The 20096-nt window shown below is 32.7% G+C and overlaps 3 protein-coding genes across 10 annotated transcripts in view; all 3 read right to left on the bottom strand.

The window, feature by feature from the left end:
* Positions 1-1736, bottom strand: part of LOC134263229 (deleted in malignant brain tumors 1 protein-like) — a 41906-nt gene extending 40170 nt beyond the window's left edge. For all 8 annotated transcript variants that reach the window (XM_062745542.1, XM_062745546.1, XM_062745543.1 and 5 more), the window contains exon 1: positions 1593-1736. In XM_062745542.1, the coding sequence (XP_062601526.1) occupies positions 1593-1668 (76 nt within the window). In that variant the 5' untranslated portion in view covers positions 1669-1736. The remainder of the gene's footprint in view (positions 1-1592) is intronic.
* A 14161-nt stretch (positions 1737-15897) lies between these two features.
* LOC134263223 (uncharacterized) lies at positions 15898-17027 on the bottom strand. The gene is made up of 4 exons (XM_062745537.1): positions 16860-17027; positions 16571-16717; positions 16254-16480; positions 15898-16090 (listed from the first exon to the last, which is right to left on the bottom strand). Exons 1-4 carry the CDS (start codon positions 17023-17025, stop codon positions 15971-15973), a joined length of 660 nt encoding a protein of 219 aa, XP_062601521.1. The 5' UTR covers positions 17026-17027; the 3' UTR covers positions 15898-15970.
* A 1747-nt stretch (positions 17028-18774) lies between these two features.
* The window catches only part of LOC134263224 (uncharacterized), a 43322-nt gene continuing 42000 nt past the window's right edge, over positions 18775-20096 (bottom strand). Inside the window, exons 13-15 of the mRNA XM_062745538.1 lie at positions 19311-19499; positions 19005-19221; positions 18775-18817 (exon numbers count right to left, since the gene is read on the bottom strand). Of these exons, the coding sequence (XP_062601522.1) occupies positions 18775-18817; positions 19005-19221; positions 19311-19499 (449 nt within the window). The remainder of the gene's footprint in view (positions 18818-19004; positions 19222-19310; positions 19500-20096) is intronic.

The raw sequence follows: 20096 nt of genomic DNA, 5'->3' as shown, positions 1-20096 counted from the left end.
ATTAATATCCTAATGAAAGCGGATACAAATTAATGACCGCTGTTATGGTTTAAGAAATATATTGTCTCAATTGATTGAGTATTGGTCCATTTCGTTTGGTTGTTTAATGCCCTTTCACTCATATAAGACGCTGCCATTTGCTGGTGGAGGACTGCGAAATTAAACCTGTTATCGGCGAAAGCCTTTGAGCAATGATTAAGAGGTATCCCTTTTGTTTCAGCACCTCCTGCAACAAAGGGCGACTAATAGCATCACGTCCGAAGGACCAATCGTCACGTTCCGCTGCGGATTCGAATCCGCCACAAAAGGATCAACTCCCTACTTCGCCAGTTTAGAGAACACTGTTACAGTAATTTGACCAGTTCCGAATAAGAAACGGATTCGGGGTTGCTATGAATATACGAAGCATTATTTCAAAATATAGGTTTTTGGCAAGGTAGTTTAATGACTTGTGGAATTAGATATTGTTTCATAAAAGTTGCCCATGTAAGGTCTTCCCCATAGCTTTTTATAATCTGGTAATACAAATAAAAGCAAGATAATAAGAAGTGGGAATACCTACTCTGGAGGAAGTGAAATCATACTAGTACTCTAAAGTCAATTATCCGTAGTGGGAATCCTACTTTACAACCTATGAATTTCACTTTCTAATAGGGGGTCCTTCTCTACAGCCAGTTTTCCGATGAGAAGGAGGAATTTAGATCGAGGGGAATTCCTAATCTAAAAGACCGCTTAAACTATTGACATGGCCGAGATCAACAATTTTTAAACCGGTCCGATAAAAAAACTGTTGCCCGAGATCCTGTAAACAACTCTGTACGTAATATTATGAGAAAAACAAAAACATGTCAAATTTGTAAAACTTTGGAAGAGTACCTTTCGCAAAAGATACGATGCTAAGTGAAAATCGTTCATGATTTTCTAGGCATTAACTCATATTTGATTTCATAACTTCATAACATACAGGTAACTATTATTTAGCACATGTTGTAATACTGTTGTGAATTGATAAGTCCGTTTTAAAGTTCAGAATTTATTGTAAGTCTAAAAATATAAAATTCACAAATACAATTTCGAACACATTTCGCAGATGGAAGAAACTGAATTGAACAAAGAATTTTCTTAGATGGAACACATTGAATTTACAAAGAATTTTCTTAGATTGACTCGCTTACAAACTCACTCACATCTTATCTTTGACAACTCCGCCCACTTTCGTACTGACCAGCCAATTAAATCAAGGATAGAAAGTTGCATGAACAGAGGGAATCAGTATGACATTAATTTACAACACTGAAATTAGGTAGAGCTAAGCATAACGAAATCAAAGAACACAATCCCAAGGTCTAACCATAAAGTTGATGAATTAGATATTGCTACCATGTACAAAATGCCCTTTCTAAACATCAAATGAAAACAATTAACCTTCAACTACAGATGTTAAAATAGACCAAAATTACTATAGAAATAGATTGACAATAAATAATTTGTCATTTAGAAACCCTCATAACACATAATTAAAACAATGTATTTGGTTATTCATTGCTTTTTAAAGCAATTTTTATTGTATTTAGAACAAATAAAATTCTTACCTTTTACAAATGGTATGAATCGACTAAGAATTGCTGTAAGAAATAATATCTGAAACCTTGGATATATACAATACATTTCTCTTCAAATTCATCAAATTTTGTATCGCTTTTTAATTGATACATTTATTTCAACACTAAACTGTCCTAAACATGAACAAGGAAGGAAATACTGTAGTTGCAAAATACCAAACACTATATACTTTTATAAATATGTTAGCGCTCTGTTTTTAGCCCTTATAAAATTAATGTATAATAGTGTGACTTATCCTCAGTTTGCGTTACTTACCGTGAACAGAAAATAAAAAAAAAACATTTTCGAAGAGAAAAGGACAAAAACAATATACGCTCCGGATCTATCGATATACATATCACTTTATATAGCTATAGGATAAACTTTTTTAAAATTCATCGCAATCTGATTGGGACTCTTTTACGGCTGAGAATTCCTTCTTGAATTTGAAAATAAATGAAGCGACATGGAGATTTGCAGTTGAATTCGTTTTTCAACATTACATTATTTTCTTATCGAAACTTTAACTTCATATATATATAGGTAAATATTTACCAAACTATGTGCGTATGTTGAGACTTACGGTTGAAATCGATCTTAAAATTTACAGTACAGATATTAGAACGGTATGTTTGTAAGCGACATAGAAAAATCTTAATTGGTCATGTTTTTGTAGAATGACTGATAATACAATCTATACAACGCCTTCTCTTCTTATCTCTTCATAACCACTTCAATTTTTAATATTTTTTAATGTTCTACTCATGTACTTGTGGCACAGTGGTTAGAACGTCTGCTCTAGGGTCGCAAAGTAAGGAGTTGATTCTTACGTCGCGGGTTTGATTTCCACTACAGGACTTGGAGACCGGTGTTTCGGATGAGACCGTATAAATCGAGGTCATGTGTCGCAGTAGGTGTTGAATGAAAAAGATCTGACCGCTTAATGACTCTGAGTGCCGAGTATAGTTATAAATTTGCAGCTCTCCACCGGCAAGTGGTTGCGTCTCCATATGAGTGAAAACTTCTTGCGAGGGACGTGAAACAGCAAAAAAAAAAAAAAAAAAAAATCTGCTCAAGAACGGGACCTAATCCAACATGACTGTAATCCATCAACTAGAAGAACACACCCATGGTTAGTCATTTTTATTTGTTCAATTTTTGAGAACTGGGGGAGGATTGTGACACAGAAAGTAATCAATGTTTAACATTGGGAAATTAGAGGGAAGTCTGCTAATAAAGAATAGCAGTGTAATAGAAACTCTGGTGGGCGATTAGGCCTCCTCTTTTAAATACTTAAAGTATTATTTTTAATTTATTAAAATTAGCATAAGATAAAGTAGTTGATTGAAAGAGGTATTTCTAACTTAGATGTAATAGAATATTTCAATAAAAAAGAATTATTTTTTTTACTCCACAATTGCCGTTTGTTCATGGGAAGGGGTTAAACTATTTCGGTAAAAATAAATGAAATGTGGAAGGATTTGACTATTATGCAAAAAAGGGACCATCTGGCCTTAAAAAGAACATTTTTACACTTAGTTAATAGTAAAAAAATATCAGTGTTAAGGAAAGAGGGAAGGTCAGGTCCCTTGGACACCCTGTTACATGTACTATGTGACAATATGAGTTACATTAATGGCAAGTACATGTACCAAGTACATCTTTTATGTTAAAGTTTGAATAATGATTGGGATATTCCTGTGATTATTGTTATGAAAATGAAAGATTATTGGTAATGATTCCTACATTTTTACCATTATCAAACTAATTTTTCCATCAAATCAAGTTGAGCTGCTGAAAAGTTTTTATTTTTTACCCTTTGTGGTGGCTTCCCCATATGAGGAAAAAAAATTCTGAACAGGGACGTTAAACAACAATTAAACAAAACCATTTTTGGACGAGACAATTTCATGTACTATATCCTGAATTCCCTGTAGGACAAAGCAATTGGTAGTATATTCATTATAACACCGAAAACGAAAAAAGTTGTGCACATTTAATAACGTGACTTTTATTTGCCTATAATTCAGTTTGAAAACATTCAAACATTTCTTCGGTAAAAAGAAATTCAAAAGTATGTTCATTTTGTTTATTGTAAAGTACATGTGCACTCATGCTGTAACGCCACAGAAGAAATTGTTTTCTTATTGGGATAAATACTTAACATTTCATATTTTCTATACATTTATGTTCTTATTCGTTTCCACTCAAACGAACATAAACTAGAGGTACTGTGAGCAATGAGCTCACTAAATGATACCCCCGCCTCCCATACGAATATAATGGCAGTGTCCATGTTTTGCTCTGGAAAATCCAAAATATATACCAGATCAAAAAGTAAAATAGGAGGTGCAAAATGGCAATATGTAATGAAGATTCTGCGAAAGTTTCATTAAATTTCCTCCAGTGGTATGATAGGAGTTGCGGATAAGAGATGGGTACCCAAAAGCGTAACAGACGGACGGACGGAAATACCGATTACTGTATACCCTCCCATTTTTCAAGCGGGGGGGGGTATAATAATTCATAAAATAAATAACAACACGTATAGGTACAGAAGCGCTTTCGTAAGTGCAGTTTAATTAAAGCTGAACACTACTCGTAAAAAAGGCATGGTCCGCCATATTTCCCGTTCTTCAACGCTTTCCCTACAACCCATATAAAAGGAGCAGATCGATTATCAGTTCAATGTATTTTGCCGTTCTACTCGGTCGCGATGAAATTATCAAATTTAACGTATTTTTCCAAAACAGGATAAAAGTATCATGAAAAATACAGGTCAATACATTATTTACAAACAGAAAATGCACATAAAAACAAGGAATAAACGCAAAAAATCTAAGACCACGAAAGGAGTACTACATGCCGACCACGAGTTTTGAGTGTGCAACCGGTTTTAACAAAATCGAATGGTTTATGTACCCGTCTGACAGTGCCTATCTTTGAGAAGTGTTCAGCTTCAATATTATATACAAAATATACATTTCCGACTTTACTTCTTGACAACTCGTACAATCTACAAAACAAAAACATGTAATAAATAAAAACAAAGATGATACTTGTGAGGATGGGTGGGTGAGTGGGGAAACATCTGACTGCAATGAGAAAGAGTCCTCCAATGGCATTTAGCTTTTACATACGTTAAAGTTTGCTTTAACAGACTACCTGGGGAACAGGTATTCTATAAATAAATACTTTAACCAATCACACTGACTCTCTTCCTAACTAAATAAACACGTGTTCGATTGATACACGTGTTGTGATAGCTTCTATAAATACATGTACATGTATTACAATGTAATAAGCTTAATGATTCGGGTATATACTTTCCATTAATTAGACTGAATTTATAAAGGAAATGTTCAGTTATCAGAGGATCCATTTAACAAAAAATTGTACCTTTAGTACATCAAAAATACTAAATTTTTATTAAAAAGGTATATCATTTTTCTAATATCTTCATTTTTCACCTTAAAGGAAGAAATTCAAAAATTTCTAACTTTATAAAGTTCAATGTACATGTCGCGTTCAAATTCGGAGTTGTATACACACCCCTACTAATGTTATTGTGATTTAAATTCAAGGCACGTGGTTTAGGTTGACCTATTCAAAGGTTATAGGGTAGAACCGTTTTTATAAATAAAACTGGCAGTAAACAGAAAATTCCTATAGTCTGTATGTCCTGTAAAAATGTGTTTTCAGACATTTTTGAAAGACTTTCATGATTTTAGACAGAAAAAGGGTGGCTCAAGGGGGTGTTAAATGACAATATATATCTTATCATACTTTACGGCGAAAATAATAGCTCACTAGCGACCAATACGCTGGTAAAAAAATAGGTGTAATGTCATCTACACTGACAAACCTTTGTTTGCCTTATATGGCCATTGTTATAAATGCGCACAGAGGATCTTACCATGAGCAACTGACCAATCGTTGAATGAATAGCAACGTGTACGCCAAATACATGTTTACATTCTATTTCGAACACGTGTTTCAGGTCAATCTATGATCATGTGAATGGAGTGAAAAATAAAAGAAATGTTCTTATGAACAAAATACAAAGATTTGTTGGTAACTAGAAAAATGTAGTTTTTGTCTAGCTTAGAACACCAGCGCTTCAAGGGTAAGGAAAACAAGCAGCATCTCTTAAGCATTTCAATGGACAAATCCTTGTTTACATAACTATACTCGTGATCACGTGTTTTGGCCAGGGAATCCACCTGACAATTGTATTCACCGCTAGTACAATAAAATTTCTCCTCACTTTCAAATAGAAATAAATTTATATGGCTAACGTCAAATGAAAGTAGTGATATAATAAATAGTTTTGCAGAATATATATTTAGATGTTACAATAAAAGATCCAATGTTGTCTCAGGATGTTCCTGAAAGTCGAGAATGATATAATATGCAGACAAGGTAGATATCCACTAAAATTTATGCATGATGTGTCATAATATTTGCGTTTGTGTACTTTTATCATACATGTATATTATACATATTCATTGTTGCATATGAATTCAACTAACATTTGGATCTCTTCCTCTCTTTAGCTTTATATTTTATTTATGTTGTATTTTTTCTTGAATGCCCTTCATGGGCCCAAAATTGGAAATAAATGATATTCTATTCTATTCCGCTAGTACAACAATGAACAAAGGAATTAATACAGACACAAATCGCTTTGAAGTATGACTTTGAGAAACCTAGACTTCCATCGTTTATTTAACAGATGAATTGTTTGTCATTGTGAGCATGAAAATAATATAGAATTATTTTTTTTAAAAATGCTATTCATTTACCATAAGATTTTCCTTTTTTATCGTAAAATTCCTGTAGTATTCGTAGTAACCCATAATGCATTTCTCATTCAGCTGATTGGACAGTTAAAATCATGCTGGTGCCTCATTTGCTAATCTGACGCCAAAAAATATACATGTAGTTCCAGTTCCCATGTAAAAATATTTGTCCAAAAGAAATTTTAATTTATGACTGCAGAAAATTGTAATATAGAGAATACTTATTTGAGTTTGAATGAATGTAAGAGAGATCGAATGAAGTGCATTTCTACAGATATTATAGGTTGGTAAAAACTGAAACGCAACATAACTTTTCTGTTTACCATGTCTCCACGTGCTAGTCACTTCCTAGCCACATTTCCGTGAATAATTTACCCTATCTCGCTGTACTCCGCTAACTCTCGTCAGAACCACTGTCAGAGCTACTCTGAACTCATCGGGTTTTATAATTTGAAGAACACCGAAAAATAAAAGGTTCCGAACACATTAGTAGGGGTGTACAGTTGATACATGTTGCGAAATAAAAAAATGATAACTACAGCCGAAATATTAATGACATCCTTACAAAGTAACAAGAGGTTTGTTAAATGAAAAATTTTATCATGGAAGATGGGGAAGTGTGGTTTTTCTAGATTTAGGAGATGCACGTACTTGGAACGGAAAGGACAAATCTTATGATTTACTGATAAAACGCACAATTTAAAAAAAAAATGTTTATGTAAAACACTTAACCAATGTTTAGATAAAAATAATACGACACTGATTACATCTCATTATTAACGACGTTCGATCCTGATATTTAAAGTCTTAAACTTTTTTTGCCAAGTATATTTTTAGTTTCTACATACATAGCTCAATTAAAATTCAAATAAAAAAAATGGGGGTCAATACGCTTCTTTTGGCGCTACAGTACATTTAATATGACCTTTTGCACTGAATTTGTGTCTTAATTAAAAATAATATTTTTGACGTTTTCCCTCCAATATGTTTATCCAATAAAAGCATGAAACAAAATGAATTCTAAGTTTGTTTTAAAAAAGACGTTTAAAAATTGTGACCAATAAAAAGTTTTAAATTGCTTCGCATAATCAATTATTTGACCTTTCTGCACTAATAAAAAGTGATTTTTCTGGCATTGAAAATTTAATAAGCAAGAAAATTATTTTAAAGTCTTAAACTTTTTCTGATTTTAAGCAAATAGGCCAAATTTATCTTGAATATTTAGAAAAGAACATCAAAAGTGGGGGTATATGATGTAAATTTTCAGATATTAATAAAAAAAAAAGTGTCAATTTTACGTTAAAATTGGCTCAATTTTTTCCCGGATTTTCAGAATATATTTACTATATTTGTTACACTTTCTTGATAGAATTCATAAGAAATAATTCAATAGATATTTCAGAACCAGCATAACACATTTAACTGCAAAAAACAGCTTTTTGTGAAACCAGGATAGAAAAAAAGGAATCCAAAATTAACAGTACTGTTATAGTTCAAAATGGTAAAACTGATCATTTTCGTCTAAAAAACCTTCCGCCACAAAATATAGTCCCTATCTTAATTCTACTTGAATGGAATTTAATCTTTGTTTTTTCATTGAATGTAGTTAAATTTGCACTGTAGAATTCAGATTCGATTTTAGAACTTAAAAATGATGCAGAATTTTATATATAAAGGACCTGACCAAATTATGCTCAAAATCTCAGGATCGAGCGTCCTTAAGAACATATGATACAAACAAACTCTTATCAAAATTTTGAAAATAACAACTTGTTTGTAAACAAGTTATTTTGCTTTGAATTTCCATTTCTTTACTGAGGCATGAATAAGAACTAAATTAGTCTAAAATAGAAAATTATGTAGAGAATACATTTTATCCAAACTTACCCCATTTTTGTATTTTTAATTTACCTCAGGTTTTCATTTGTTTGTTTATTTAATAATTTTTTTTTTTGATTTTATATTCTATTTGTTTATATTTTGTTTTAGGCAATTTTAAAAAATTTAAATATTTTCCAACTTAGATTACAAACAAGATCAACAGGCACCAATTCTCTTTGAAACCCTCTTCCCTCCCCTATCTGCATGTGCTGTGTCTGCTCTGATGACAATGTGAAAAATAACCAAACAAAAAGTATCTATTTTGCCATATTTGGCCCTGTGAATTTCTGAAAAACTGAAACTGCATAGTTTTAGTTAAGAGTACATTGAATAACACTTAGATCTTTGGTGACTGCGAATCTGTCAAAATTGACGTAATTTTCTGGCTAGTCAATACATTCTGACGTCACAAAATGCGCCAATTTCATCATATTCCGAAAAAAGTCTACAAAAACGGCAAATTTTTAAAGCTATTTTTCGAAATTTAATATAGAGCGCAACCTCTGATCTTAAGTATGCAACTTCTAAATGATAGAACTGTTTCTGGGGATTAAAAGACAGGTTTTATTTTTCAGATCATAGAAAAAAATTAAAAGAAAATGAAAGCACCAAGTCCCTATTTTATTTTAATGCTTCAAATGGAAAAATTAAGTCTTAATCAATCAATTGGTATATCTACAGGGCCATTTTATGCATAAAGTGAACCGAGCTCTTTAAATGTTTCCACATTCCCACTTTGTAAATAACAAAAAAGGTTTGGGGATACCTAGTTAAATGTACTTTTCTTCCCTGCTACTTTTATTTTCTTATCTCGAAAACCATTTTTGTGCAACCTTAGCTGCGCCAAACTACAGGAATGGGTGTGTTTTCTACTTGACAACACACACATTGAGAGAAATATTTTTTTTCAAAGAATTCATGCATTTTCACTATATAATCAAAAGAGTCCCACCCTGAGCCCAGGCAAAAATGGAATTCACAGTTTTAGAGGAAGCACCCTTCGGTTTGTTTAATACGCAAATTTTATTTTCAATATTTAATCTATAAAGTCCTGCTTTAATACCAGAACCCGATCATGGGGCCATAGAATTCACAAATTTAGAAGAGGCATCCATTCTCACCATAACTATGTATTTACATCTAGTTTCTTTATCTAATACCAAGGAGCAGAGAGGGTTTTCGAAGAATCGATTGATTTTCATCTCATAATCAAGGAGTTCCATCCTACATTGTAACACCTAAATCCCTGACCCCAGGGCCATAACATTCACAATTTTGGAAGATTGATTGATTGTAGTTTTAACGTCCCTCTCGAGAATTTTCACTCATATGAAGACGCCACCACTTGCCCGTGGAGAGCTGCAAATTTTGTCCTTTACGAGGGTTGTCCAAAAATTCCATAGACAAGTGTTGTTTTCTAGGAACCCTATGTCGTACATTAATGAAATTTCGTATATAGATTTAACCACACTATCTAGTAAATTTATGGACAAATATGGAGTAACAACACAAATTATTCCAATTTAAAAGACACATTTTATTGTCTGGTGTAGGAGGGCGGGGCAATACCCAAAAGTTGCAATATATTGATTCGGCGGACAATGTACAATACTTAATTGTACATTGTGTAGCTTCCATTTAAGTGATACTTACCGATATGGTTATTTTTGACATGTAATTTCTGGATCAACATTTACTGACATATCATTTAATTTGTAGATTGATGCAGATTTTCAGTGGAATATCACATACATAATTATATATCTTTACGATGGAATGGATTTCATGATCCTCATACAAAGGTGACATATTATGAAATAGGCCTAGGTACTTCAAGAGGTGCAGGTGATGTGTTTCCCCTTACTTCTGTTGGACTGGTAGAAGGTATTTCATACTTATAGAAGGATTAACAAATTATATTATTTTCGATGGGGTTAATTTATTTATGTGTATATGTGTATCTTTTAAAAACAGAATTTTGCAGGGCTAATGAGTTTATTCCGACAGAAAAGTATTTCACAATGATAAAGGCATGCAAACAGGCGGGCTCACTGTATACAAAGTGCTAATCAAAAATCTACCTGATTTGGATCACTAGTTATATTTGGTTGGATCATTAGAAATTTCTGTCTGCACATTTAGACAAAAAATGTCATTTAAATACGTTTTCTTACTAATTATAAAACTACTTCAACTAATATGAGACTTCTCGGTGTATTTAAAGATAATCATATTTGTGTGTCATCTACCCCTCCTTAAACAGCGGTAGCACGCGATTTTCCCGCATCTAATAGTCATTTTTTAACTATTCATCCATTTGAATGGACCTTTGACATTATTTAGATAAAACATGTATTGTTATGTTTCATTTTTGTTGTCATGACAGCTATACTTTTTCGAGTATATAGCATTTAGTGCAATTAGTAATATATTTTTATTGATGTTACATTGTTTTACAGCAGTATTGTACAGTGTTTTCTTACTCAGACTCATTTTTACATTATAGCATTGGCCAAGTCATCTTTTGAAATATGACTAGTGGTGTTATTTGTAATGTTTTTCATCCATGTGAACAAGTAACACAAGTTTTTTCCTAAAATTTTTTAAAAACAAAATCTACGCGTCATTCTTTTAAATGCATGATATAAGAAAAATACTTTTGTGAAAGCTCCATTTCTTGGTCTACGATCAAAGCTTTCCTTTCAAATAACTATTCCTTTTACAGCTTTGATCCGATTTCGATTGCACTGCACAAGTTGACTATTCTTTGATACATAAGAGGGGTGATCAAAAAGTTCGCGAACTAATTGAATAACTTTCATAAAAGAAACGATATTTGATTTCAATTTTGATTATATTATCAATTAGTCCTCTACGATTTTAATGCACATATGCCATCATTCTGATCATGCACAAATCACGTGATATACGTGGTCATGTGACCCTCTCGTTTTGTCACAAAAGCTGAAAGATTTTTCTGAGTTTCATATTTCTTTTCATGCAAGTTAATTCTTGTAACAGTTCATATGTCAGAAATGGTCAAGTCTAGGCAACAGAATGGGTGGATAAGAATATACTTTCAAAAGCCAAATTTTTTGTCTCGGGAGAGACGTTTTTTCAAGGTGGATAGAGAATAGGTGCCTCCTTTTTATCATATCTAATATGTTTAAAATCTAAAGTAAACGATATCATCATCATTATTATTATTAAAAATATATATATATATCATTATTGTATTTGGCAGTAAGCAAAATGTGATATCAATTTCTACTTTAAAAAATCTTGCATGATGCAATAATAAGTCATAACGTGTGTATAAAAAATCAAAATCTTTATTTTGTAATTAATTATAGGGGAACAAATAACATTAGTATAATGGTGTATTCGTTCCATTTTGACAATGTAGAGAAAATTTTTAAAAATCGTTTGTACGATTTAAATAATTGTTTGGACGATTTTTAAATCGTTTGTACGATTTAGAAAATCGTTTGAACGATTTAGAAAATCGCCTGTACGACTTTGAAAATCGTTTGAACGATTTCATCAATCTTTTGAACGATTTAGAAAATCGTTTGTACGATTTTAGAAAATCGTTTGCACGATTTTAGAAAATCGTTTGTACGATTTTAGAAAATTGTATGCACGACTTAGAAAATCGTTTGAAAGATTTAGAAAGACGTTTATACGATTTATTTTTCAATCGTTTGTAGGATTTTTTTAAATACGACTTAGAAAATCGTTTGTACGATTTTTATTTCTTGTTATTACACGTAGAAGAAGCGCAGTAGAAAAACCTGCAGAAGTAGTAACCTTTCCTCGCATAGTTATAATGAAAGACAGAGAAAAAATGATCAAAGGATATTTCAAGATGTTTTCACTTTTTCGGAAATCCACAGATCCTTTCGCAAACTCACCGAGTCTTTGTTAGTGAACGAATGAACGTTGTATTGAAAAGGACAACGGCTAAGTTGGGACTGTTCAGACGTAAGAACAAATACAACATAGGGGATGTAGCTCTTTTCATTGAGGAAACACTTGAGTCATGTAGTCAATTGCATGGATACATGCGGTTGTATTGGAAAGTTATTATGGCAGGTTTAACGGTTACAACAATATTCATACAGTTTAATTAACAAGATACAATTTATTATAAGTGTCTCTGTACCTGTTATAGTCAGCAACGAAGAGACTTCTCTGTACAATAGCTTTACCGGGTTTCTCTTTTCCGAATCAGAAGAAAATCAGGAGGCCCAAGGGCCTTGAATCGCTCTTCTGATAAATTGTACAATCTATCACTTCTATTAGAAGCCTCCAACTCTATTAGTATCATAAGACCCGAAATGCATCAACTTACAAAGTTTGATAATATTTAGCCAGTTAAGACTGAAGATATTAATATATAATTATAAAATATCATAAGTAGGTCACAGTGACCTACTTTTTGATCGAAATTTTCTGAGGACTCAAGATACATTAATTGACAAAGACTGATGATTCTAATTAAATACGTACCTGAGATATTCTAAAGTAGGTCACCATGACCTATTTTTGGTCAACATTCTCTTAAAACCCAAGATGCATCAACTGACAAAGTTTGACGATTCTAAGCCAATTAGTACCAGAGATAATTAAATATAGCCATTAAATTTCAAAAGTAGGTCACGGTGACCTACTTTTTGGTCAACATTTTTCAAAGACCCAAGATGCCTAAACTGACAAAATTTGATGATTCTAAGCCACTAAGTACCTGATATATTCAAAAGTAGGTCACCATGACCTACTTCTTGTTGGACATTCAATGAAACCCTAAGATGCCTCAACTGACAAAGTTTGATGATTCTGAGCCAATAAGTACCAGATATAATTAAATATAGCCATAAAATGTCAAAAGTAGGTCACAGTGACCTATTTTTTGGTTGACGTTCTCCGAAAACCCAAGGTGCCTAAACTGACAAAGCTTGATGATTCTAAGCAAATACGTACCTGAGATATTCTAAAGTAGGTCACCATGACCTATTTTTGGTCAACATTCTCTTAAAACCCAAGATGCATCAACTGACAAAGTTTGACGATTCTAAGCCAATTAGTACCAGAGATAAATAAATATAGCCATTAAATGTCAAAAGTAGGTCACGGTGACCTACTTTTTGGTCAACATTTTTCAAAGACCCAAGATGCCTAAACTGACAAAATTTGATGATTCTAAGCCACTAAGTACCTGATATATTCAAAAGTAGGTCACCATGACCTACTTCTTGTTGGACATTCAATGAAACCCTAAGATGCCTCAACTGACAAAGTTTGATGATTCTGAGCCAATAAGTACCAGATATAATTAAATATAGCCATAAAATGTCAAAAGTAGGTCACAGTGACCTATTTTTTGGTTGACGTTCTCCGAAAACCCAAGGTGCCTAAACTGACAAAGCTTGATGATTCTAAGCAAATACGTACCTGAGATATTCTAAAGTAGGTCACCATGACCTACTTTTTGGTCAACATTCTCTTAAAACCCAAGATGCATCAACTGACAAAGTTTGACGATTCTAAGCCAATTAGTACCAGAGATAAATAAATATAGCCATTAAATGTCAAAAGTAGGTCACGGTGACCTACTTTTTGGTCGACATTTTTCAAAGACCCAAGATGCCTTAACTGACAAAATTTGTTGATTCTAAGCCTCTAAGTACCTGATATATTCAAAAGTAGGTCACCATGACCTACTTCTTGTTGGACATTCAATGAAACCCTAAGATGCTTCAACTGACAAAGTTTGATGATTCTGAGCCAATAAGTACCAAATATAATTAAATATAGGAATAAAATGTCAAAAGTAGGTCACAGTGACCTATTTTTTGGTTGACGTTCTCCGAAAACCCAAGGTGCCTATACTGACAAAGCTTGATGATTCTAAGCTAATACGTACCTGAGATATTCAAAAGTAGGTCACCGTGACCTACTCTTTGGTCGACATTCTCCGAAAACCCAAGATGCCTCAACTGACAAAGTTTGATGATTCTAAGTCAATAAGTGCCTGAGATACTTAAATACAGCCATAAAATGTCAAATGTAGGTCACTGTGACCTACTTTTTGGTCGACAATCTCCGAAAACCCAAGATGCATCAACTGACAAAGTTTGATGATTTTAGGTCAATAAGTACCAGAGATACTTAATTATAGCCACAAAATGTCAAAAGTAGGTCACCATGACCTACTTTTTGGTCGTCACTCTCCGAAAACTCAAGATGCATCAACTCACAAATTTTGATGATTCTAAGCCAATAAGTACCAGAGATTCTTAAATAAAGCCATAAAATGTCGAAAGTAGGTCACTGTGACCTACTTTTTGGTCGTCACTCTCCAAAAACCAAATATGCATCGACTCACAAAGTTTGATGATTCTAAGCCAATAATTACCTAAGATACTTAAATATAGCCATAAAATGTCGAAAGTAGGTCATCATGACCTACATTTTGGTCGACATTTTTCAAAGACCCAAGTACATCTACTGACCAAGTTTGATTATCGTAGGTCTGAAGGTAATCAAAATATGCGTTTTAAACAATTTGAAAACAAATGTCGGCAAAATTCAAAAAGTAGGTCACAGTGACCTACTTTTTTATAAATAGGTTTTAAGATCCCAAGACGCATCAAAGTACAAGATTTGATGATTCTAAACCTCCCAGTGTCTGAAATAATGGGATTTAATGTTTTTAAAAAGATAAGTCATAAAGTTCAAAAAGTAGATCATGGTGACCTAATTTTAAATTGACATTGATGCATCAACTGATAAAGTTTGATGATCATAGGCCTTAAAGAGTCCAAAATATGCTTTCAAATCAATTTGAAAACAAATCCCCGCAAAATTTAAAAAGTAGGTCACCGTGACCTACTTTTGAGTTAACATGATGTGAAGTCGTAAGATGCATCAACTTACAAGATTTGATGATCCTAGTCCTTATAGTAAGCAAAATATACAAGTTTTTATTAATTGTAAATTAAGGTCAACTTTGAAGTGACCTTGAGACTACGCCCTTTGCCCCAGGGTAATTCCCCATGCAAATTTTAATCTTCGACATATCTTGATCCTTGTATGTAAGTTTGGTGAAAATCTGCCTGGTGGTTATGGAGGAGAAGATTTTTTAGCAACCAGTGCTTTTGGTTTTGTTTTCCTGATTATTTCCCCTTGTTTAAGGGTCTCAACCCTTATTTTAGTATAAATGGTAGTCCTTGGGCCAAGGATACCCTGTGACAAATTTGGTACTGATTGGCCAAGGGGTTCTCGAGTTATGCCCATATTCTAAAAAGTTTACGCACACCGCACAAATGGCCATAGCATTAGCTCTTTGAGCCTTTGGCTCAGAAGAGCTTAAAATCGTACAAACGATTTAACAAAACAAATCGTGCAAACGATTTTTTAAAATTTTCTCTACATTGTCAATATGACTCGAATACGCCGTCGTACATTAGTAAATCATTTGTGGTAGAATATTACTTTGATAAGTAAAAAAGCAAGGGCGTAACATTTTACTTGAAGATTGATGAAATAAATAAAGATTTGCAGAAGTTTTCAGAACTTGTGTCCAATCCTTTTGTTGTTACATCTAAGCAATAAAATATGTTCAAATCAAATCATAACACTGTTCTTTGTATTTCCAAAGTAAATATGTCAGAAGTTTGATATTAATAAGCTCTCCAATTCATTCTCGAGTACAGATTTTCGCCTGATCTTTTTGTCGTTAAGGTTTCATACACATTTTGGTCAGTCTTTGGACTTGGTTTGTATTGTGAGTGATTGGGGGCCTACAATAAAATCATACTATAATTTTTTTAATGTAAAGCTTTTATATTTCTATTCTCATTTCAATTAAATATTCATCTTATATCACATTTTGAAAAATTAAAATAAATTAACAGATCATAACAACATATACAATTGTTAGCTCTAACAATTTTATCTGGTTACCTCTTGATCAGGAATCTCATCATAAACTTCTGATTCATCATACATCGGGTTTGGATATTGATCATTGTTTTCTCTTCTTTCATCTTTTGTAGACGATTTACTCCTTTTATATATTACAGTAAGAATGGCTAGCGTCATTATCAGAAGTAATCCACTAACAACTACTCCAACCACTGTTAGTGTATTAAAAGAATACAATTTCTCTTCCATAATTACTTCAGCATAACCTAGACAAACAAATGATACTTTGAATAAGAATTGCTTGATACTGTTTTGTCTGAAATAATCTTAACGAAATTGCTCCCTAAAATCCTTACATTGAGACATCAAAAAAGTCCCTTGTGCAGATGTTCTTCCATTCGGGCATTTTTTACAATACCGTTGTCCTGGTCGATCTTGGTAGAATCCTTCAGAGCAAAGAACGCAAACATTGTCATCAAAAAACGAACCTGGTCCGCACTTAGCTTAAAGTAGAATGAATCATTTTTTTCGCTGAGAAACATGGCTTACCAAGAAATAAATTCTCACATTAATTATATTTTTACCAATGAAAACAAAATTCGTCGATCTTGAATACGTAGACAGATATAAGAATAAATAACGTACCACAGATTTCCTGTCCATTAACATGGTAGAATACAGAACCTCTTTCACACACCTCCTGCAATGGTTGGGCTTTAATATAATCAAAGTCACATGTTAAACTGGGACAAGTCTTTAGAAACAACCCCATTTGGAAAAGGTCAATAATATTCTGTCCATATCTGTCCATTTCCTGAACACCCCTACTAATGTTATTGTGATTTAAATTCAAGGCACGTGGTTTAGGTTGACCTATTCAAAGGTTATAGGGTAGAACCGTTTTTATAAATAAAACTGGCAGTAAACAGAAAATTCCTATAGTCTGTATGTCCTGTAAAAATGTGTTTTCAGACATTTTTGAAAGACTTTCATGATTTTAGACAGAAAAAAGGGTGGCTCAAGGGGGTGTTAAATGACAATATATATCTTATCATACTTTACGGCGAAAATAATAGCTCACTAGCGACCAATACGCTGGTAAAAAAATAGGTGTAATGTCATCTACACTGACAAACCTTTGTTTGCCTTATATGGCCATTGTTATAAATGCGCACAGAGGATCTTACCATGAGCAACTGACCAATCGTTGAATGAATAGCAACGTGTACGCCAAATACATGTTTACATTCTATTTCGAACACGTGTTTCAGGTCAATCTATGATCATGTGAATGGAGTGAAAAATAAAAGAAATGTTCTTATGAACAAAATACAAAGATTTGTTGGTAACTAGAAAAAATGTAGTTTTTGTCTAGCTTAGAACACCAGCGCTTCAAGGGTAAGGAAAACAAGCAGCATCTCTTAAGCATTTCAATGGACAAATCCTTGTTTACATAACTATACTCGTGATCACGTGTTTTGGCCAGGGAATCCACCTGACAATTGTATTCACCGCTAGTACAATAAAATTTCTCCTCACTTTCAAATAGAAATAAATTTATATGGCTAATGTCAAATGAAAGTAGTGATATAATAAATAGTTTTGCAGAATATATATTTAGATGTTACAATAAAAGATCCAATGTTGTCTCAGGATGTTCCTGAAAGTCGAGAATGATATAATATGCAGACAAGGTAGATATCCACTAAAATTTATGCATGATGTGTCATAATATTTGCGTTTGTGTACTTTTATCATACATGTATATTATACATATTCATTGTTGCATATGAATTCAACTAACATTTGGATCTCTTCCTCTCTTTAGCTTTATATTTTATTTATGTTGTATTTTTTCTTGAATGCCCTTCATGGGCCCAAAATTGGAAATAAATGATATTCTATTCTATTCCGCTAGTACAACAATGAACAAAGGAATTAATACAGACACAAATCGCTTTGAAGTATGACTTTGAGAAACCTAGACTTCCATCGTTTATTTAACAGATGAATTGTTTGTCATTGTGAGCATGAAAATAATATAGAATTTTTTTTTTTAAAAATGCTATTCATTTACCATAAGATTTTCCTTTTTTATCGTAAAATTCCTGTAGTATTCGTAGTAACCCATAATGCATTTCTCATTCAGCTGATTGGACAGTTAAAATCATGCTGGTGCCTCATTTGCTAATCTGACGCCAAAAAATATACATGTAGTTCCAGTTCCCATGTAAAAATATTTGTCCAAAAGAAATTTTAATTTATGACTGCAGAAAATTGTAATATAGAGAATACTTATTTGAGTTTGAATGAATGTAAGAGAGATCGAATGAAGTGCATTTCTACAGATATTATAGGTTGGTAAAAACTGAAACGCAACATAACTTTTCTGTTTACCATGTCTCCACGTGCTAGTCACTTCCTAGCCACATTTCCGTGAATAATTTACCCTATCTCGCTGTACTCCGCTAACTCTCGTCAGAACCACTGTCAGAGCTACTCTGAACTCATCGGGTTTTATAATTTGAAGAACACCGAAAAATAAAAGGTTCCGAACACATTAGTAGGGGTGCTGAATCAAAAGATGTTTGTTTGCACCGTATCTGCAATGAAAACAGTCTTAATATTTATTCCCGGGCTTCAAAATATGAAAAATGAACGAGTGTAAAACATTTCAGATTTCATTTCGATATTTTGGATGACAAGTAAAGTCAATTACTAAACAATTTTTATCATTTAATTTGTTAATGAATTAAAATAAAGAAATTGTTATATGAAATTGTTTAATACTGAAGTATTCCCTCCATAACCATCCATATCTGCAACTTCTGAGATGAGAGTTGTTGTCCTTCTATTCTTTGAAAAGGTCTGTCGCATAGTAAGATTTCTCCTCTGGGACATAGTCCAGACTGATTAATGCAGTCCTTCAACTCTGCTGCATTAAACTTCAGGTATGGACAGTTAAAAGTAAATGTGTAATTTCTTTGTAAATAGGTTGGTTCTGGTTCTTAAAGAGAAAACACACTACTATTTGTATAATGACCTGCGGAATAAATAACAGTAATTTATTATTAGTTATGTTTGGTATAAACGTACTGATACACGAGGTTGTTATGAAATCATTCCGAAACTCCGGCACCCAACGTCCTTTCTTACAGGTATGTGTCAGATTATTTCTTAGTAGATATCCTGGATTACAGGAATCCATTGAGCACTGAAGATCTTCCTTGTCTTGACAACCCAAAGTACCATGAAACGGCAGAGGTGGAGATTCACAGATTTTATCTAAAATATACGCAAAATATTGATCACTGTTATCTAAGTGTTAACATAAATTATGTTGAATAATCTTGTTTTCTTAGTCTTAACATAAATTATTTAGAATAATCTTATGAAATTTTGAAGATTTTCCTTTATTCAAGGGAATGCGGTGCAATAATTATAAATTAATTTCGATTTTCTTTAAAAGTCCTTGCTTGATATTAAATGAATGCAAAATGGAAAAGCTTGTTTTCCAAACATTCTGACAAGCAATATGATATATCACTTTTAACTTGCCTAAGATACGATACTGTATTTATGTTTAAGAATGATTAAAAGAATGCACTGGATAGTAGTGTTCTCCCAACTACATGCACCTCTAAATCAAATTTCAAAAGTTCAGATATTTGAACGATTTTTCATATTTATAACGATATTTACAAGAATTTTCATAAAACACTACTTATTTGAGAAAACAAAGAGAGAGAAATCTAAAATTGTTGTAAAACTTGTGCTTTCACTGTAGAAGTCAACGTAAAATGGTAAATATTTTAAAATATCTCCATCCCACCCCCTCCCCGTGAAATAAAAATTCCTTTTTAATTTGTACAAGGTCATATG

Source organism: Saccostrea cucullata, unplaced genomic scaffold, assembly GCF_032062105.1.
Source record: "Saccostrea cucullata isolate Sc308-1 unplaced genomic scaffold, CSIRO_AGI_Scuc_v1 ctg2843, whole genome shotgun sequence".
NCBI lineage: Eukaryota > Metazoa > Mollusca > Bivalvia > Ostreida > Ostreidae > Saccostrea > Saccostrea cuccullata.
The sequence above is the reverse complement of the archived record's forward strand: the minus strand, read 5'-3'. Positions and strand labels throughout refer to the sequence as shown.